Consider the following 21566-nt stretch of genomic DNA (forward strand, 5'->3'; position numbering starts at 1 on the left):
AGGTGGGGTGGAGATGAAAAAAAAGATACTTTTGCTGAAAAATCGTTAAAGTATGATAAGATTGGGATTGTCTGCTGTTTCTCTATACCTGCATTAGTTAGCATGAAATTGTAGAGAATTTTAGAGAAGTAGGGTCAAAACCAGAACTCCTATTTCCTTATTCTCAATCCAATGCTCTATGCTACATGAGAGGCAATTAAGGGATAAGGAATGAGAGCTGGGTTCAAATTCACCTCCCTTTTCCATTTACTAGATAGATAGAGAGGCCCATTCTGTTCCTCGGTTATCTTATCCGTAAGATGGAGATAACAACCTCGGCCTCTCAGGGTTTGCTCTGAAAATCAAGTGTTTAAATATGAAACTTCCCAGACTCCGTAAATACTCGTTTCAATAAATGACCTGCTCACTAAAGAAAATTACAGCCTTTTCCTGTATAAACAGTAGGAATCAACTGTACAGTGACCTTCCGGCCTCTGTATGTCTGAGTTTTTGCAGCCGCGGGGCCGGGGTGGTCGGGGGAGTAGCCGCCTCGGACCACGCAGCGGCCAAGCGCAGCCCGAAAACCAGCAACGCCGCGCTGGCGAGTCCCGCGGTGCGCGCGTGCGCGCACCGGGGGGGCGGAGTCACTGGCTGACGGACAGTTCGTTTTAGCCACCCCGGCCGCGCTGTCTCTAGCGCCCCGCCCCCTCAGGCGTGATAGGTAGCGGGCCTCGACCAATGGTGACGCACAGCCGTGGGCACCGTAACCAATCAGGGGTTGGGAGCCTGGAAAGGAGCGGGGCCGAGTTAGAAGCGGCTGGCGCGGCCAGAGGGCTGAGCGGCGCGGCGCGGCGCGGCGGCAGAGGTAAGATGGCGGCGGGGCTTCCTCTCGCTTCTGCAGTTAGGCAGCCGCTTCGCCCCTCGTGCTGTCTCCGAGCTGCTGCTTTGTTTCAGCCAGCGTCGAGGTTGCTCTCTTCCTATAGGCTCCCAGAAGCCAGATTCTCCCGTGCCTGGAGCCAGAGGACAAAATGGCGCTTGCACGGGCGGCCGGGGACGGGCAGGGCCCAGCCGTGAGCTCTGAGGCGGCCGGGACAAAGGCGGCGTGCGGGGAGGCGGAGGCCGGGCGCGGTGCTGCGGCGTGGCCGGCGCTCCCTCCTCGTGCGGCGGCCGTGCGAGACTGGGAGGCGCGCGACGCGCGGGTGGTCCGGGTGGGGGAGAAGTTGCCGTGAGACTAATGGCTGCGAGGAGGGGGCCGGGGGGCGGGGACCTACGGAGGGAGACTTGGGCCAGCCCTTTGGAAACTACCCGCGCGGGCAGCCCGGATGTTGTGCAGCAGGAATTTTCGGGAGGGCTAAGGGCTTTCTGATCTTTTGTGTGACCCTGCAGGTTTTGGTATGAATAGGATTCGGATCCACGTCTTGCCGACCAATCGGGGGAGGATCACCCCAGTGCCCAGGTCTCAGGAGCCCCTGTCTTGTTCATTCACTCATCGCCCATGCTCGCAGCCTCGTCTGGAAGGGCAGGAGTTTTGCATTAAGCATATCCTAGAAGACAAGAATGCACCCTTCAAGCAGTGCAGTTATATATCGACGAAGAATGGAAAAAGATGTCCCAGTGCTGCTCCAAAGCCCGAGAAGAAAGATGGGTATATATTTATATATATATATATATGTACAGATCATTTATGTCGTGTGTACTTTGAGTTTTAAAGGGAGGAGGGGGGTGGGTGGGATGAGGTATATCGTGAGGTTGTGAATAGCTGGAGTTTTATTTTTTTTTTATTTTTTATTTTTTAATTTTTTTTTAATTTTATTTATTTATGATAGTCACAGAGAGAGAGAGAGAGAGAGGCAGAGACATAGGCAGAGGGAGAAGCAGACTCCATGCACCGGGAGCCCGACGTGGGATTCGATCCCGGGTCTCCAGGATCGCGCCCTGGGCCAAAGGCAGGCGCTAAACCGCTGCACCACCCAGGGATCCCCATAGCTGGAGTTTTAATGTTGAAAACTGGAAAGAGGGCCACTGACTTCATACCTTTTAGACCTTTTCTTTTGTCTGTAAAATAAGGGGATATTCTAGATTATTCTTACCCACCCACCCCCCCCTCCCCCGGGGTCCCCTGGCTCTTTGGGTCATGACCCTGAGCCTCCTTAAGCTGTGTATACGTGTATTCTTCTGGGAGAGGCTTTGTGGCTTTCATCATAGAAGCAAAAGTATTCACGCAGAAACAGAATTTGGCTAGTTAACTCTGCATGTGTAGTTTGGTTTTGAAATTGTGCCCCACGTCTTATTACCCACAGTGGATTGATAGCTGAAGTAAAATACAGAGTTGCCAGAACCAGTTTTGAGAGATGAAAGTGGATCTCTTTGATTTGTTCTAAGATGATGTCAGCATTTTTTATAGTTGAAATGTTTGGTTTGATGAATGAAGCACCAGGTTATGCTGCCTGCATTTCTGCTTGGTAATATATAATGAGCTGACCTTGGGCCGGTTAAATTGCTCTGCCTCACTGGCCTTTTTAATTTATAAATGAAGGTAATGCTCATTTTAATTTTTTTTTAAAGATTTTCTTTATTCATGAGAGAGAGAGAGAGAGAGAGGCAGAGACACTGGCAGAGGGAGAAGCAGGCCCCATGGAGGGAGCCTGATGTGGGACTCAATCCTGGGACTTCAGGATCAGGCCCTGGGCTGAAGGCAGGCGCTAAACCACTGAGCCACCTGGGCTGCCCTCATTTTAATTTCCTAAGAATGATCTAAAGATTAGTGACTAAGAAAATGGTTGAACTCTTTGAAGAAGAAGGGACTGGAGTATAAATGTTAATATTTTTGTCTCCTTAGGGTGTCTTTCTGTGCTGAACATGCCCGTAGGAATGCCCTGGCACTTCATGCTCAAATGAAGAAGACCAATTCAGGGCCTATGGGTGAAACACTCTTGTGCCAGCTGAGTTCTTACGCTAAGACAGAGCTGGGGTCTCAGACTCCAGAAAGTAGCCGCAGTGAAGCCAGCCGAATTCTGGGTAAGGATCTTCTCCTAGAATGAAAAAGGAAAAAGTAAGTTAAAGAACTTGTTTTGGGTAGCACAGTGCCTTGTGAATATACATGGCATGTGATAATAATGTAATTCATTGACAGTTTGGTGAGAATTCCAGGATTGCTGTGTTCACCAGTTCTTTTCAGTTTGAAGTAGTGTGTGCTTGGGTTTATTTTTCTGAGTTTTTGATGATTTCCTTCATTGTTGTTTATGCTTGTCTTTGTGAGGCAAGGTAATTTCAGGAAGCAAGAATAATTTTGAGTTGACCTTTCTGCCCTTTTTGAGGGCAAGGTTACCTTATTTATGTTTTAAGTAATCTTACCTGGGTTGTATTTTTTCAAGCCAATTTTATTTGTCAGTGCCTTTGTACTAAGTTGTTGGGGCTTTTTTTGTTTGTTTTCTTAAACGTTAAGGTTTGGGTTGATGTGTTAAGTAATCTAGTTTTGTGTGGTGGAGTTACGGAGGTGGGAAGTCTTAATGGCTGCTCTCCCTTCCTTGCCTCAGATGAAGACAGCTGGAGTGATGGGGAGCAGGAACCCATTACTGTGGATCAGACATGGAGAGGTGACCCTGACAGTGAAGCTGATAGCATAGACAGTGATCAAGAAGATCCCCTAAAGTAAGTTGTAACTCCACATAAGGCTTTAAAATTTTTTTGTAGTTAGAATGTGGACTGTAGTAATGCATGCAATTAATAGATTAATAACCTAGGAGGGGTGAAGAGAGTTTAGCTATTTTGTGAGCAGTAATAGCTTCTGTATTTTAAAGTGTCCTGTCCTGGTTCACCACCATCTTGCTGCAGGGCAAGATTTTATTCTGTTTTGGAAGTCTTGTAATTTGGAAAAAATTTTGGATATCAAATTCTACACATGAAAAAGCCTAGGGGAGAAAATAGGAACTGTCTTGGACATAATGGGAGGTTGGTTGAGAAATGCTTAAATCAGTTGGAGAAGAGGAAATTGATATAAATGGATTCCTGGCTTAAGCCTCAGGAACAATAATGTGATTGTATTTGAATAACTACTTTTTTTTTTTTTTTTTTTGCAAAGTTACATTTTATGAGGGTTTTTTTTTTTCTAGTAGGAAAAAAAAAAGATGTTCAAGAGTTTCCTTGGTTTCATGCCTAAGAAAGAGAAACTGATTTAGAAACCCAGAAGTGACTAATCAGTCTAATTATATCTTAACTAAGATTCTGCTCTTCACTTAGTTCATGATCACCTTAAGAGTTGTAGAAAAAAAAAAAAAACCGTTGCTACTCACTGCCTTCTATTTCTGTCTCATGGTTTGGGTTTAGTTTAGTTTTTTCTTTTTTTGTTTTCTTCATTCTTTTTGACTACTGTCTTTTGAGAAACATTTCGCATTGACAGCATACAAGTATAGTAAATAGGTAATGAATTTCTAGTCTTTTTACAAAATCATTTAGGTTTACATTTGCTAAGTAGAATAATTTCATCTGTTTTTCTTGAGTAATGTCAGTTACTCAGTTCAAACAATGAATGTCAGTTCAAACAATCTTGTTTGGAAAGTTTCATCTAAGTAGTTTGAAAGTTCATTAACTGGCAGGATTCTTTCTCAGCAGTAATTTTATACCAGACATTCTTTTTTTTTTCCTCTCCCATTGTGGTTCTGAAAGAAAAAAAAAAGCCAGACTTGCTGCTTTGAAGAGGTGTATGCTCTTCAGTCACAAAGTGACTGTCCTTTGGTGTGGTAAATACTCAGCTTTGAAGGTCCAGAAACTTGATTTTTGTCAGTAGTAATCTACAGTGGATCAGTCTCTGGGGGACACATTTATGCTAGTGTAACTTAAAAATACCAGTTAATTTTATGAGATGTATAAATGTTAAAAGGACTAGATACTTGATGTCAGTGTCTCCTAAAAGGAACATTCAAAGGGGAAAATAAAATAGGCAACTAAATATAAGGCTTTCCTTAATTCCCCTATGAGATTATCCAAAAAAAATTTTGGCCTTCTAAAATATTTGCATTTTTAGGGATGTCAGTAGAGTTGTTAAATACCTTATAATACTAAAGTTTTTTTTTTTTTTTTTTTTTTTTTTAAGATTTTATTTATTCATGAGAGAGAGAGAGAGAGGCAGACATAGGCAGAGGGAAAAGCAGGCTCCATGCAGGGAGCCCGATGTGGGACTTGATCCCAGGACTCTGGGATCATGCCCTGAGCCAAAGGCAGATGCTCAACCGCTGAACCACCCAGGCGTCCCTGATACTAAATTTGTTAATATGTTTCCATATTGCTGATGTCTTAAATTTAATAAAAGTTTCTTTATTTAATGAAATTCTTTTAATTTCATTTCTGGTGCCAGTGTTTTGTCACTAGGACCATTTTTTTTGAATCATTAACAATTTAACAGCGTATGTTTTCTTTACTTGCTTGTTTCAGAAGGGTGCTTTTTGTATTATTTATGATGATGTCATTAGATTTTATCCTAACTAGAATTAGTATTAGTGTAGTTTCTTTCCCCTCTTGTAGGTATGTATATGTGATTTTCCTCAAAGTAACCATTTACTTAATTGTTTTTATTTGTTAAAGATTTTATTCATTCATTCATTCATTCATTCATTTATTCATGAGAGATACAGAGAAAGAGGCAGACACACAGGCAGAGGGAGAAGCAGGCTCCCTGCAGAGAGTCTGATGTGGGACTTGATCCTATGATCCCAGGATCATGACCTGAGCCACTCAAGCGTCCCAGAATGTATTTTAAATTAGAAACTGAAATCACTGTCTTTTGTACTTCAACTAAAATAGGTTAAGGTATAAATGCTACTAAGTTGAATACTTTTAAGCTGTTCTGATAGCTTTAATTTCTTCACAATTAAATTATGAAACTGGGATAAGATTGTAGATTAATAAAAACTTTGAGTGTTCCATGTCTTCACTTCTTAAACATAATGCAGGTAACTGGGGAAAATAATGAAACCTCTTGCCTTCATCATGTTGTGAGATCACAAATTAGTATCCATACTTGGGGATTTTATTATTTTGTTTTTTAATAACTTTGTTTTTTAATAACTTGAATGCTGTATGTAAAAACATTCCTATTTAATAAGGTGATGGTCTCTGTGCTGACTTACTGTTAAATAAGAAACTTAAGTCTCTTCTCTACCCTTTTCTGCGTTTAAGCTGGGGTTTTATTTTTGTGTTTTCTTATTTTTTTGCTTAACTCTGTTTTATTCCAGACATGCTGGTGTCTACACAGCAGAAGAAGTTGCCCTGATTATGCGTGAAAAGCTAATTCGTTTGCAGTCTTTGTACATTGATCAGTTTAAACGACTTCAGCATCTGCTCAAAGAGAAGAAGCGACGTTACTTACATAATCGCAAAGTGGAACATGAAGCTCTAGGCAAGTGTTCTTTTTTTAAAAAGATTTTATTTATTTATTCATGAGAGACACACAGAGAGAGAGAGAGAGGCAGAAACACAGGCAGAGGGAGAAGCAGGCTCCGTGCAGGGAGTCTGATGTGGGACTCGATTCTGGAACTCCAGGATCACGCCCTAGGCCGAAGGTAGGCACTAAACCACTGAGCCACCCAGGGATCCCATCTAGGCAAGTTTTAATGTTAGTCCCAACAAGCTGTTGTGGCTTCAAAATGTGTATTTGGTAGTAGTTAGATTTATTTCTGTCTTGGTACCTGGAGTGAAGGAGAATTTGCTTTTGAAAGTGGCTGTCTTATGGCCAGAGTTTCCTCTGTTTATTTCTTGTTAATTGGGGAAGCCATCCTTTATTGGTTGCTTGGCACGTAAATCTTGACTGTTGTGACTCACCAGGTAGTAGTCTCCTGACTGGCCCAGAGGGACTTTTGGCCAAAGAACGAGAGAACTTAAAGCGTCTAAAATGTCTTCGGCGGTATCGTCAGCGCTATGGAGTGGAAGCCTTATTACATAGGCAGCTGAAGGAGCGCAGAATGCTGGCTACAGATGGTGCTGCCCAACAGGTAATTTGTGTTTATATCTGTAAGGGGTATATATTTGCTTTGTTTACAAGTTAGAGTAATAGTCAAAACATTGTACAGTCTTGGATCGGAAATCTGACTTAATTGCACGTGGGGTAAATTGAAAAGAACACTTACGTGGAAGTCCAGAGACGTGAATTGTAGTCTTAGTTCTCTCTCTTTTTTTTTTTTTTAGTTCTCTTTTGACCAGTTCTGTGTCTGCACTGTTAACTTCTTTGGGCCTCTGTTCTCTGTAAATTTACAGGTTGCCATAGATTTCTAAGTTCTTTGGTTCAGAAATTCTTCAGTTCAGAAATAGGGACTGGTTAAAGCGTAAGTTGCTTGGGAAACCTGTTTTAGAAGATGAGAGGATAGGTAGAATAATAGGAGCAAAGAATGTCAGGAGCTAAGTTGATAGGAAGCAGAGGTGTTTTTGGTTGTTTTTTTTTTTAAGATTTTATTTATTTACTCATGAGAGAGAGAGTGAGGCAGAAACATAGGCAGAGGGTTCAGAAGCAGGCTCCCCATAGGGAGCCTGATACAGGACTCAATCCTGGGACTCCAGGATCATGCCCTGAGCTGAAGGCAGAAGCTCAACCACTGTGCCACCTAGGCTTCCCAGAAGCAGAGTTAAGTGATCATTCTTAAATTTGTTTTTTTAAGCCCTTGGTCTCTGCTTAATTTTTAAAAATTATTTATCTATCTATCTATCTATCTATCTATCTATCTATCTATCTATCTATCTATTTATTTTAGAGAGTGAGCAGGAGGGTCGGGGAGGGGCAGCAGGAGAGGGAGAGAGAATCTTAAGTAGACTCTGCACCTAGCATAGATCCTGATGCAGGGTTTGATCTCATGGCCCTGAGATCACAACCTGAGCCAAAACCAAGAGTTGGATTCCTAACTAGCTGTACCACCGAGGCACCTGGAATAATTCCATTTTTATCTGTTTTGTTTGTTAGGACTCCACTTAAAATTGCAATTTACAAAAGGGTTTTGCTAGGGGCACCTGGCTGGTTCAGTCTATAGATCATGCAACTCTTGATCTTGAGGTTTTGAGTTCAAGCCCTAAAAAATTGTCACTAAAAGACAAAATAGTTTGGAAATCATTAGGCTTATCACCCACTTATATGGAGAGGTGTTTTGTATTAGGGTTGACACATTATTTGGACATGAGGTTTTAATTTTTTTCCTTTTGTGTAGTATTGGTGAGTGAACTTGTCAAATGTTGAGTTTTTTAGCCTTTAAGGACATACATTTCTTATTAGTAAATATCACAGGTATTTGGTTGTGTTTTCTTTAAGATTTATTTATTTTAGGGAGCTTGTGTGTAAGTGGGGGAGGGGCAAAGGGAACCTTCAAGCAGACTTCCGCGGAGCAGGGTGCCCAACACATCTGGATCTCACATCCATGAGATTGTGACCTGAGCTGAAACCAAGAGTTGAATGCTTTAATCATCTGAGCCACTTAGGAGTCCCAGTTGGTTGTATTTTCTTTTGAGGGTTTGTTTGATTTATCTATTTTCTCCATTTTAGGCTCATACAACTCGTTCCAGTCAGAGGTGCTTGGCCTTTGTGGATGATGTTCGTTGTTCCAATCAATCTCTTCCAATGACCAGACACTGCCTTACCCGTATCTTTTTTATTCAGTTCAGTTTGCTAGCTAGATTAAAGGCTGGTGGGAATCTCTGCTAGTTTGCTTAATTGAAGGTCTTTGTTTTCCTTTGGCCCTGAATCAAGGCCAGCAGTTTGCTGAAGCTGTTGGTTTCAAGCAGGAGCCAAAAGAAATGTCTTTCTATGGTCTGTTGGCCATTTCAGAACTTTGGAAATGTAATGGTCAATTCGTTAGAAAGAAACATCTGTGTCATTGGAGATAGGAGTGGGCTAATATTTACTCGTAGTAGATGAATACTGAGATTCCCAAATGTAGAGCTCTCTGATAGAACTTGTTCATTGGAAATACAATACTGTTGAATCCAGTTATCACACACAAAAAATTACTTTGGGTTTCCCGCTAAAATACTATAGGTTCTGAACTGACTTTTCTGTGAGAATTATCCTTCTGTATGGTCAGGGCCCTAATTTGTATATTTAGACTTTATTCAAATTGGAAACTTACTATTTCCAAAAACAATGATTCCACTCTCCCAGTTAGTTTGCCTTTAAACCATCATAGCATCTCTTGATTCTGCTATGAGACCACATTTACTACCAGGTTATAAGACTTCTGAGTTGTTTATTGGATTGTGAAAGTACATCTTTATTATGAATATGAAGAAAGTCACTTTGACAGTAAAAGCACTTGTTGAGTATGAAGATCTTTATTATCTGAAAGGCCTAAATCTTGCTGGATATCATTTGCCTGGCAAGAGATAAGAAATATTTGGAAATGAAGTGTATCTTCTTTAATAGGAAAAGAAGGAGAACCTTCTCTTGGTCTTCTGAGAGGAAAAAATTTTTTTCTGTTCTGTTTGTTGAATATTTTACCATTTTACTACTTTTTGTAATAAATGGTAAAAGATTGCTGTCCCTAATATACAAAATACTTGTGTGAGGTAATTAAAAATTAAAAATAAATGCTGAAAATATATAATTGGGCATTGGTAGACAGATTTAAAAGTAGAAGTGGTAATTAAAAGTATTTATCTTTACTTTACATATGTGAAATAGGAAATAAGGAAATTTTTAGTCTATGAGTTTGATACTTGTATATATATATTTAATGAATGAGTAAATTTCAGGTTGGTGAAATTGTAGTGAAATGGTCCTTCCAGCTACTGCCAGTGGGAAGACCAAGTGGTGCAAGCTTTTTAGAAAGCAGGTTGACAGTATTTATATTGTTTGATAATGATCATGTTACCTTGGAATTTAAGAAGATAGTCAAATGTAGACCAATATTTTTATATGAAATTCTTTTAAACGGAGACAGCCTTAAAATTTTCAGAAATGGGGTGGGTATAGAGAAGAAAATTATGATACAATATGGAATATGTTTAGGCAGTAAACATTAGATTTAACAAAATTTATGAATGACAGAAAAATGTATGATAATGACAAAAATAAGGTATGGAATTACATAAAATCAGATACTGAGAGGGAAAGTAAAAGAGGTGGACTACTTTTGGATGGTGGGGTTATTAATGCCCTTTATTCCTCTGCCCTGTACTTTTCAGGTTTTCTTCAGTGAGCTTGATTTACTTTATAAGTCAAAAAAAATCTCAATTTACAAATTTTTTTTTTTCAATTTACAAATATTAAGGAGTATTTTAGATTTATAGTATTATATTCAAATAGTTTATTAGAATATTAATATTTTTAAAAGCAAAGTTGAAATGTATTTGAAAAGAGAAGGGAAGTATGATTTTTTTGTTTTATGTTTTTTTTCCTTTCCACTCCATAGTTGCTTAAGTCACTTACCCTTCCTTAAGTCCTTATCCCAGAGAAACATGCGACTGCCATTGGTGACCTGTTAACTCTTTACTCTGGTCTAATGGAGACAGCACTGGACTGAAAGTGAAGGACCCAGACTCTAGTTGTAGGTCAACCATTCCCTTCTCTTTGTCTCTCTTGTTCCCATTGTAAAGGAAAGGGGGTGGAGGAGGATGGGGGGGAGGGTTTTTCCAGAATATTGTATTAAATAAGAGACTTGTTAAAGTCCTTTGAATTCTATGAAAAAAGTTCTAATTAAAACAATTTAATGGATTGATTTTTAAGTATTCATATTGAGTAAGATTGGGCATTGGAGACTTTAGATTTTTTTAAGCACACAGAATGCACATCTGGTTATTCCCGTAGGATTCATGTGTTCATTTGTTCATTTTCATTCAGTAAATACTGTTTAATTTGTACTATTCACTGTTCCTTTAGAGTAGTAGTTCTCAACTGGGGAACCATTTATATCCCCATTTGGCAACGTGAGGAGACAGTTTTGCTTGTTTATAACTTGGGTGAGAGTGCTACTGACATCTAGTGGGTAGAGGCCAGGAATGCCACTAACCATCCTATAATGCACAGGACAGTCAGTAATATCAGTAGTATCATGGTTGTGAAACTCTGCCTTAAGAGTTTAGCAGTTTCCAAGAATTGATTGAGACAAATGGCTTTATTCAAGAAGTTTTATTTGTTTTAAAAATAAGGGCAGCCCGAGTGGTTCAGCGGTTGAGCGCCTGCCTTCAGCCTAGGTCCTGATCCTGGAGACCCGGGATCGAGTCCCACGTCAGGCTCCCTGCGTGGAGCCTGCCTCTGTGTGTGTGTGTGTGTGTGTGTGTGTGTCTCTAATGAATAAATAAATAAAATCTTTGGGATCCCTGGGTGGCTCAGCAGTTTAGCGCCTGACTTTGGCCCAGGGCGTGGTCCTGGAGTCCCGGGATCGGGTCCCACGTCGGGCTCCCTGCATGGAGCCTGCTTCTCCCTCTGTCTGTGTCTCTGTCTCTCATAAATAAATAAAATCTCTTAAAAAAAAAAATAAAATGTATGCTTGACTTTTCAATTTTTAGAAATTACCTTAAAATTTGGGAGAAAATTACCCATAATTCTATAATCCTGGGTACAGTTTATAGAAAATTGTTGCTTTCTGGTTTAAAAGTAAGCTGACATTTGGGATGCCTGGGTGGGTCAGCAGTTGTGGGTGTCTGCCTTCGGCTCAGGGCATGATCCTGGAGTCCCGGGATCTTTTTTTTTTTTTTTTTTTTTTTATTTATGATGGGCACACAGTGAGAGAGAGAGAGGCAGAGACACAGGCAGAGGGAGAAGCAGGCTCCATGCACCAGGAGCCCGACGTGGGATTCGATCCCGGGTTTCCAGGATCGCGCCCTGGGCCAAAGGCAGGCGCCAAACCGCTGCGCCACCCAGGGATCCCATCTTTTTGTTCTTTTTTTTTTTTTTATTTTTTTTTTATTTAGGAGTCCCGGGATCGAGTCCCATATCCGGCTCCCTGCGTGGAGCCTGCTTCTTCCTCTGCCTATGTCTCTGCCTCTCTCTCTGTGTCTATCATGAATAAATAAGTAAAATCTTTAAGAAGAAAAAAATAAATGTAAGCTGATATTTGAAATAATAGTTGTCTGTTAATCTAGGGGGAAAAACAGTTTAGATTACATGGTATCACTTGAATAAAACCCATTTAATGGAGTAACTTGAACCAAATTTTGTGGTTTTATCTAATCATTCTAATTATGATTCATCCTACAGAGAGCTTTTTTGCCATCTTGGAAATTAGCCTTTAACTGTTTTACCCTTAATAGAAGTTGTTACTGCTCTTGGAGTGTTCCTGGAGTACTTCCTTTCCAGGGACCTCATAAGCAAAATTATCTTCATCTCTTTCTGTTTGGGGCCAGGACAAATTCCCTGCACTGGTAGTCCTACCCCCCCAAAAAGTAAAGGGACATAGAAATTTATTTATTTATTGTCTGTCTATTACTGGAGCTTTTATTTTCCTGAGTTCTCTGCTGCTTTAAACGTAAATATTTTGGGAACAAGATTCAAAAAGTTTTTGCAGTCTTTTTGCCAATCTACTTACCAGAGTTCTTGGAAGGGTTTGGTAGCACTTCTTTGCCATAGCAGTTTTCTTCTGAGTAGGTATAGTTTCCTAGGATTGTTATTGCTATTTGCTTAGCAGTGTTCTCAAACTCCTAAGTGAGAACAAGATTGGTGTCTCTAGTTTAAATGACTGGGATCCTGAAGCGTAGGTTAGGGACTTGATTTAAATTACTGGTAGAGCTAGAATTAGATGCTAGTGAATGATACTTATTTTGAGAAGAACTTTAAAAATTGCTAACTGTGCTTGCTTGGTTCTGTTTCAAATGTAACCCATTGTCTACTGTAGTGCAGACCTTGAGTTTTACATGGCCGACAGCCCTTCTATTTTGTGCCTCCAATAGATCCATTTTATTTCCCTTGACCATTTTTCTACAGATATTTGTCAGGACACGAATCAGGTTCTCTTCAAATGCTGCCAGGGGTCTGAAGAGGTACCCTGCAACAAACCAGTTCCTGTAAGCCTCTCTGAGGATCCCTGCTGCCCACTGCATTTCCAGTTGCCTCCTCAGATGTATAAGCCCGAGCAGGTACTGTCTGTGCCAGACGATCTGGAAGCCGGCCCCATGGATCTGTACTTGAGTGCTGCTGAGCTTCAGCCCACTGAGAGTTTACCTCTGGAGTTCAGTGATGTAAGTTAGAGAAGCTCTGCTCTGGTTGGCCCTTCAGGCAAGGCCTTATTTATTAATGGTGAGACTAGGTTAGTCTTTTGTGGCTGGGAGACTTGATACCAAGTTTTTGAAATGATACATGTATGGTTGTATTTGACGTTAGCATATTGATTTAGAGAGTTAAAATGGCAGGAGTTTATCTGAGGGAATAAAAAGGGAATTAAATTGTAAACTATGGGAAGTTAGAAAATCAAGATTATGGTTGGACTTGGTGTGGCCAGGAAGTCTGGTACCATCCACAAGGTAAGTGATTCACTAGAATCTTAATAATACAAGTGAATTCTGATACCTACTCTTGACAGTTGTAAGCTTATGTTTTTGCTCTGTAGTAGTAAAGATTTCATTTTCAGGGTAAGGTGCCCACAGGAAATGACTCTAAACTTAACTCTGGCTATTGACTTTTATTTTTGATACATTATTACAGATTCTGTTGTGAATGGACTAGAACAACAGTGATCTCTTTTTAAGTATTTACAGTCTTCTAAGTATGTACACTACTTTTTTAAGCTTGTTCCTCAATTGGTCCCAGCCCATGAACCCATCTCTGATTTTATTGTTCCCCTAATTAGCACTACCCCTACTATGTGACTCAGGGATCAGTTGACTGACTTACCATCTCTATCTTAGCAAGTTACTTAATATTTAGTGTTCTGGATAAAGGTTTTCATTATTTGTTCTGAAGATAAGTCTTCTGAATTTCATAATAAAGGTGTGTTGTATATAACCATGACATGTGTAATGGGACAAATCTAAATGGAAAATTGAATATAGGTTGCAAGATTGTTTGCTAAGGGTAGAAGCAAAGTTTGGGTGACTTCAAAGATATTGCTTGCTAAGAAGGATATATCCGGACAGAGTAATATCTGAAAAAGAAAGGTAGTATTAAGAATAAACTGATTCCATTTTTTTTCATAATCCCCATCCCCTTCTTTGCTTAATGTATGATTTACAGGCTATTTTTGGTTTTTATTACTTCATGTATAATAAAATTATAATTTTTATTATAATCCTGATTTTAATTGCTTTTTTAAAAATTTCTTTCACACAGATTTTATAGAATGTGAAAACTAGAAAGGGACCTCCTTATATACTTTAGTGCTTCCCAAGTTTTTGCAGTGAGATTTTGTTGAAGAGCGTAAATGAATAGATAGCTCTGGATTGATAAGGACCGAGTTTTGTCCACTTCCCTTCATTTAAAATGTGAAGAATATACAGAGAAGTGCTATCTTCTTTTTTTTTTTTTTTGAACTTTTAATAACATGAGCAACTTTATAAGGTCTAAAAATTAACCTAATAAGCATTACATCACCAGATTCCTTTTGCATATTAATATACATATATGGAAATAGCACGTGTTTATGTAGGCATATTAGGTTAGTAACTTTTATTTCATCTGATAATTTCTTAGAGCCATTTCATTTTTGCTTTTCCCCTTTCACCTGTTTTTTGCCATATTGCTCTTTGGAGAATTTTTACACAAAATTATAGAGATTGTAAGATTCATGATGATAGGTGAAACTGACAGTTAAGGAATCTTAATTTTAAAAATATTTAGGGGGCACCCCGGGTGGCTCAGCGGTTTAGCGCCGCCTTCAGCCCAGGGTGTGATCCTGGAGACCCAGGATCCAGTCCCACATTGGGCTCCCTACATGGAGCCTGCTTCTCCCTCTGCCTGTGTCTCTGTATCCCCCCCCCCATCTCCCATGAATAAATAAGTAAAGTCTTTAAAAATAAATAAATAAATAGATATTTAGGAGCTTCTGGATGGCTCAAGTCAGTTAAGGGTCTGACTCTTGATTTTGGCTGAGGTCATGGTCTCAGTCCTGGGATTCCTCTCCCCATTGGGGCTCCATGCTCAGCCTGTAGCCTGTGTAGCCCTCCCTCACTGCCCATCCTCCCACTCATTCTCTCTCTCTCAAATAAAATCTTTAAGAATATTTAAAAACATTGTCAAATCTGTTCATTCTTGTTGCTTAGATTTGATTTTTTTTTTTTTTTTTTTTAGGGATATGAGAAGTAGCCTTATTTTGGGGATTCCAGTGGGTTTTTAAGATGGACCTTTGATGTTAGAGGTTTAAAAACTATAAATGATCAATTATTTGTACTTGATCATCTATGTTTATATTAATGTACTTTTGATAAATCACATTGGTTATTATAAGTATAGTTTTTAATCTTTGGAGGTAAAATTTCTCTAGAAGATGTTGAAACAAAATCCAGTTTTTGAAAAGAAATTTTGTCCTATAAATTCTGTGTATATTTATTAGTATAAAATTTTGCTGAAAAAAATGATTTCTTAATTGTATGAATTTCACCAGGCAATCTTAGCTTATAACCTACATTCTGCCTTAGATATATTTTTATAGCTTAATAACTTCTGGTAATTTTATCTATGGGAGGACCAGGTATTAGGTATTAATATAGGTTAAAATTCAGTCTCATTCTGGGTATTATACTTGGCTGTTTTCTGTGCTTTGATCCAGGATGTTTGGCAAGTAACAACCTAATACATTAATCCTATTACTTTTTTTGTGTGATTTTTGAAATCAGAACAAAATGTGGATTCTTTATGTCCTGATGGACTTATGTTTCTAAGTATTCTTGTTGTAATAGGCATTTCTGCTGGTTCTTCCTTCCTCTCTTGTTTTAGTTTTAGGTTCCTTTCCCCAATTTTAATTCTTGTAACATACAACATGAGTATGTGAGAAAAGCCTTTTCAATATCTATTTTCTTTATTTTTTTATTATTATTATTTTTTTTAATATCTATTTTCTTTAGAAAGCATTTCCATACCATTGTTATCTTGAGATTTGGAAACTTTATGCCTTACCACTTAAATGAGTTCTTTTGAATTCCAATATAATTATTTGTATAATTGTGTAAAGTAAAAAAATTGGAGAAAACAGTTCACAGGCTTAACCATGTGAAAATACTGGTTTCTGTTTCTTTTTTTTTTTTTTTTCTTTTCTGGTTTCTGTTTCTAATATAGAAGTTTCTAGGAGTACCTAGGTGACTCAGTCATTTGAGTGTTGGACTCTTGGTTTGGCTCAGGTCACAATCTCATGGGTTATGAGATAAAGCCCTAAGTCCAGCTCTGTGCTTAGTGGGGAGTCTGCTTAAAGATTTTCTCCCGCTGCCCCTCTCTCACTCGCGCTCTCCCTAAAGTAAATAAAACATCTAAAAAAATAATTTCTAACAGATCTGAAATCGATGTTACATAGATGATCATATCCTTTTTCTGAATTTCTGCTTAAATTGCGCAGCTTTTAAGTGTAGTACATTCTTAAATCTTTCTTTTTTTTTAAGATTATTTATTTATTTATTCATGAGAATGGGGCCGGGGCGGGGGGGGGGGGGGGCGGGGCAGAGTCACAGAGGGAGAAGCAGGCTTCATGCAGAGAGCCAGACGTGGGACTCGATCCAGCGATCCAGCATCTCTGCGATCACGCCCTGGGCCGATCCAGTGATCCAGCGTCTCTGCGATCATGCCCTCGGCTGAAGGCAGCACTAAACCGCTGAGCCACCCAGGCTGCCCAGTACATTCTTTTTTTTTTTTTTTTTTTTTAATTTTTTTAACTTTTATTTATTTATGATAGTCACAGAGAGAGAGAGAGAGAGAGAGAGAGAGAGAGAGAGAGGCAGAGACATAGGCAGAGGGAGAAGCAGGCTCCATGCACCGGGAGCCTGACGTGGGATTCGATCCCAGGTCTCCAGGATCGCGCCCTGGGCCAAAGGCAGGCGCCAAACCGCTGCGCCACCCAGGGATCCCTACATTCTTTAATTAATCTCTATCTTAATTATTGTGAAATGTGATTCTTAATGTGGTGATTAGCACACCAAAGAAGGGGAGAGGGTTTCAAACTCTTAGACTTAATTTGGAAGCACTAAGCCTATGGTGAAGCTAGATTACTGGAAACAGCTTCTATAAAGTTAATTGGGCATGGGGGAGTAGAAACCCGTTGTAATTTTCACTCTTGGGAAGGGAGTTTTGCAGTAGACTCTTGGTAGCATGAAAGTCAGTTTGACACACAGAGGCTTTGCAATGCTTTAGGCCCTGAATCAAGACCAGTGGTTTGCTGTAGCTGTTGGTTTCAAACAGGAGCCAAGAGTAATATGTTTCTGTGGTCTGTTAGCCATTCAGCACCCCAATGGGAATGGCTCTTTCAATTAGAAGAACATAGTCTATGGAATATGATGTCCTTTCTTTCCTTTCTCCCTCCCCTCCCCTCCCTTCCCTCTTTCTTTTTAAAAGAGCAATTGAAGTATGTTTTGTTTAAGAATTAGGAATTTGCTGGGTGGGGATAGGGACTTAAAATAGTATTTCCTTAGCCCACTGTGACTGTTAAGACATTAATCAAGCAATCTCATATTGTCCAATCTTTTTTCAATTTTTTTTTTAGTAAGTTCTGCTCATCGTGGTGCTTGAACTCACAACCCTGAGATCAAGAGTTGCATGCTCTACTGACTGAGCCAGCCAGGCACCCCACATATTGTCCAGTCTTTTAAAGCAGTATTTTATTTTAGCTTGCGATTATGCTGATTGTCCATATTAGATTCACAACTGGCAAACTTAGGTGGTGACTACAGTTAGTTTTAAAAGAAATATACTAGGGACACCTGGGTGGCTCAGCGGTTAAAACGTCTGCCTTCGGTTCAGGGCGTGATCCTAGAGTCCCAGGATCGAGTCCCACATCGGGCTCCCTGCATGGAACCTGCTTCTCCCTCTGCCTGTGTCTCTGCCTCTCTCTCTGTGTTTCTCATGAATAAATAAACAAAATCTTTAAAAAAAAAAAAAAAAAAGAAATATACTTTTTTTAATAACATTTTTTCGTAAAATATTTGTAACATGAAATTTGCTGTTTGAACTGTTTTTAAGTGTACAATTTAGTGGTATTAAGTACATTAACAGTATCGCACAACTGTTACTATTGTCCATCTCTGAAACTTTTGTATCAGCCCTGAGACTCTGCCCATTGAACTATAACTCCGGTTTCCTCTCTCCCTCCAGTCCCTGCTACTATTTTACTTTATGTCTCTGAATTTTTCTATTTGAAAATGCTTTTTCTTTTTTTAAGCTACTATAGTGGTCTGTGTTTTACACTCAGCAGCAAGAAAAAGTTCTTAGTGCTTTTGGATCTTACCTGATTTGTTGGACATTGTGGGGAAATCTTTTTTTTGATTGAAAGTAAGCAAGGGGGTAAAGGAAATAAGGGAAAATTGCTTTGAGATTTGTTGAAAAATATGCTAGCTTCAGCTTATTGGTTCCCTTGGTATTGCTGATAGGCTTTTTCTCTTTCTTTTCCTAGGACTTGGATGTCGTGGGTGATGGTATGCAGTGCCCTCCTTCACCCTTACTTTTTGATCCTTCTCTAACCCTTGAAGATCATTCAGTCAAAGAAATTGCTGAAGGCCCAGTGGATATTCTGGCAAGTGAAGGACAGCCCCATCCAGGCACAGGTCTCCCTGCTGGCTATGGCTAGCATGTACTCCCAGTGAGTGGGGTTGTCATCACAAGTAGACTATACAGGTGCCCCAGATGGCAGTTCTTCAGATGGGCTCCTAAAGAGAACACCACTAGTCCCAGACTCTCTGAGTAGGACACGTGATTTTTTAGTTAACTAGAAGAGGTTAAGATAAAGAATCTACATAAATGGTTCTTTTTAAAGGGAGAGTTTGACACTGGGATTGTTTTCATCATAGAGTAGGGACAAGTAATGTGATTTGGCTTCTTTGAGCCTTGGGTGGGGTACCAGTGGCCCTGACTGAAGACTAGCAGTTGTACTATAGCTGTTGGTTTCAAACAGAGGCCCAAAGGACTATCTTCCTCTGATCTGCTGGCTGTTTTGGAACCTCAGCAGTGAATGGCTGTTTCATTGGAAGAAACAATGCACAGCTCTCCCTCCCACTGGGAGGGCCTCAGGAATGCTACAAATAATGACTGCTGACTCCAAGGGTCAGAGATAGTTAAGTATGGGGAAGAGTGACGTCTCAGAGTTTTTAAAATTTCTGCCTTCTTGAGGTTGATTAAGTTAGATTCATGTTTCAGACCATAATGAATGGATTTGTAACCAAAGTGACTTTCTTTTAACAGGGCCAGATGCAGATGGCTGGAGATGGGTGCAGATCACAGGGGTCTCGAAATACTGAGAAAGCCTCTGCACCATTGCCTCACAGTGGAGTGGCTACTGCAAATGGGAAGCCAGAACCCTCTTCTATCAGTTGATAGTTTGTTTTCGGAACCATTTGACTTTGGCGGATTTGAATTTTCCATTCTTTAAACAAGTATTTATGATTGTCTCTCACTGAAGGACAACTGACTACGATGGTTGTTTTTCCTCTGGGTTATTGAGTGCTATAGGTAAACAAACCAAATTTGTAGGGGGAGGGACCAATGGTGTCTACAGATTGTGGATGTCTTCCCACTCTGTGCAAGGAAGAGAGAGATAGGTGATTCCTGTTAGAGCTGCTGGGATTGAGTGTTTGGGATTGTGCCTGAGGGGAGAGACATCTTTGTAATGGGAATACCCAAGTCTTGGAACAAATCCACATAGGTGTTTAGGTAGGAGATGTGTACCCTTGGGATATTAATGGAACCCAGTGTCTGGTTATCTCTATCTAATGGCCTGTGTTTTAGCTTTTCTTTACCTCTCATCTGATTGGTAATCGGAACCTCCCTTCCCCCAGTGAACTCTAACCTATAACCTCTGAGAATAGCCCACACGACTGGACCCTCCTTAACCATCCATCTTGCTTCTAACCTGTGTAAATTTCTGTAGTGGCTCTCTTATGTAAGATACAATAAAAAAATTATTGTATATAATTTCTATTAAATGTTAAAATGTTATGAAAATATAAAGCAATCACTTGAATGCATGTTTTCTTTGTATTTGAATGCGTATATATGTTTTTGGGTTTCTTCTGATGGGAAAGGGAAAAACACAACAGGTAAATTTCCATCCCAAGAAGTAAATACATTTTCAGTAACTTGGTTTGATTAGGAGGATAAGATAAAAACCTGAAAGAAGTAAGAGAAAGGGGTGGAACTACCTTATGAAAGCCTATCGGTTCCAAAAATCCTTTTCATCCTACTTTCTGCCACCTACTCCCACTTCCATTTCTTTCCCCAATTAAATCCGTCTGATTATATCTCAAAATTCTCTAGATCTTGGAACGTATATATGTAAAACTTCCTGAAGTTGGGCCTGATGTTAGATCACAGAGAGAAGCATAAACTGTCAAGATCATTTTGATGGTGAATCTAAAGATAAGGTTAAAATAGAAGTTCACTTACGATTGAGTTACCTATGTTAGAAGTTGTCTCTAATAGGCATAACTTGGAGATATTGTAGATTAGGTTCCAGACCACTGTAGTAAAAACAAATACCTTGATAAAGCGAGTCAGGTGAATTTTCTGCTTTCCCAGTGCATGTAAAAGTTACATTTTTACTATACTATAGTCTATTAAGTATGGGATAGCGTTATGTTTTTAAAAAGTGCATACATTGTTTAAAATACTTATTCAGAAATGCCCATCATCTGAGCTTTTAGCAAGTCAATCACTGATCATAGGTAACTATAACATATATAATAATGAAATATTGCAAGAATTACAGATGTGACACAGACACAAAGTGAGCAAATGCTTTTGGGAAAATGGTGGCAGTACATTTCCTCAATGCACGGTTCCCACAGACTTTCAATTTGTGAGAAATGCGGTATCTGCAAAGTGTAATAAAGTGAAGCACAGTAAAATGAGGTATGCTTATAATTGTCCCTTGACCTTTGTCAGTTAAAGTGCTGCCCACTTTTCTTATTTATTAGCCCCATGATCTGTGGCTATTACAAGCTCAATCCTGGCCTGTAGAGAAGGCTCATTGAACTTAGTGGAACTGGTGTCCTTATCTGATGCCTTTGGTGAATAGGAATGTCCTCTGGGCCTCAGCATAATGGACCCATTTTGGCATATTTTTCCCCTGCACCTTTTGATTCCTTCATCTGCCTTTTTCGAGGGCAACTCCAGCATTTTCACTTTGCTGAGTGTTCACCTTTTTTTTCCAGATTTCTGAAAGGCACCTTGGAAGCTAAATTACCCCCATTCCCTGGGCTCCTGGCCAAGGTCTTAAATCCTGAGAACTGAGCACGTGCTCCCAAGTCAGTGACTTATCCAATTTTACGTTCCTTTCCCCTTTATTAAGCACCCTCAAAAATCCAGTTTCAGGGATATTCTGCTACCTTCTACCAGTGTCTGCTGGCTAGTTCTTATGGTTCCTTTGAGGTAAATTTTTTTTTTTTTTTTAAGTATTTTATTTATTCCTGAGACAGAGGCAGAGACACAGGCAGAGGGAGAAGCAGGCTCCATGCAGGGAGCCTGACGTGGGACTCGATCCTGGGTCTCCGGGAGC

General features: G+C 39.7%; 1 protein-coding gene and 3 non-coding genes across 14 annotated transcripts; all 4 read left to right on the top strand.

The window, feature by feature from the left end:
• Positions 1-689: 689 nt before the first annotated feature.
• KANSL2 (KAT8 regulatory NSL complex subunit 2) lies at positions 690-20037 on the top strand. Of its 11 annotated transcripts, none has more exons than XM_072798113.1 (10): positions 690-844; positions 1366-1624; positions 2819-2997; positions 3516-3630; positions 6210-6377; positions 6803-6965; positions 8498-8594; positions 12872-13125; positions 18471-18656; positions 19256-20037. In XM_072798113.1, the coding sequence occupies exons 1-9, from the start codon at positions 718-720 to the stop codon at positions 18642-18644; spliced, it is 1536 nt and encodes a 511-aa protein (XP_072654214.1). In that variant the 5' UTR covers positions 690-717; the 3' UTR covers positions 18645-18656; positions 19256-20037. The 11 variants fall into 11 exon arrangements, with proteins under 11 accessions (XP_072654214.1, XP_072654213.1, XP_072654216.1 ...); XM_072798112.1 differs by having other exon boundaries at positions 18471-18621; XM_072798115.1 differs by having other exon boundaries at positions 12872-13023; positions 18471-18590.
• Positions 8686-8822, top strand: LOC140617785 (small nucleolar RNA SNORA2/SNORA34 family). The gene has a single exon (XR_012017948.1). It is a non-coding gene; the product is annotated as a small nucleolar RNA SNORA2/SNORA34 family (small nucleolar RNA).
• Positions 17213-17345, top strand: LOC140617786 (small nucleolar RNA SNORA2/SNORA34 family). The gene has a single exon (XR_012017949.1). It is a non-coding gene; the product is annotated as a small nucleolar RNA SNORA2/SNORA34 family (small nucleolar RNA).
• Positions 18917-19052, top strand: LOC140617787 (small nucleolar RNA SNORA2/SNORA34 family). Its single transcript, XR_012017950.1, has one exon. It is a non-coding gene; the product is annotated as a small nucleolar RNA SNORA2/SNORA34 family (small nucleolar RNA).
• Positions 20038-21566: the final 1529 nt, after the last annotated feature.

This window comes from Canis lupus, chromosome 25 (assembly GCF_048164855.1).
Source record: "Canis lupus baileyi chromosome 25, mCanLup2.hap1, whole genome shotgun sequence".
In the NCBI taxonomy this organism is placed as follows: Eukaryota; Metazoa; Chordata; class Mammalia; order Carnivora; family Canidae; genus Canis; species Canis lupus.

Excerpts from the sequence above, each read along its gene's own strand:
- KANSL2 (XM_072798111.1), top strand. The coding sequence starts at position 718 with ATGGTGACGCACAGCCGTGGGCACCGTAACCAATCAGGGGTTGGGAGC. Across the intron at positions 2,998-3,515 it reads TGAAGCCAGCCGAATTCTGG|ATGAAGACAGCTGGAGTGAT; the intron begins GTAAGGATCTTC and ends TCCTTGCCTCAG. Across the intron at positions 13,126-18,470 it reads TACCTCTGGAGTTCAGTGAT|GACTTGGATGTCGTGGGTGA; the intron begins GTAAGTTAGAGA and ends TTCTTTTCCTAG.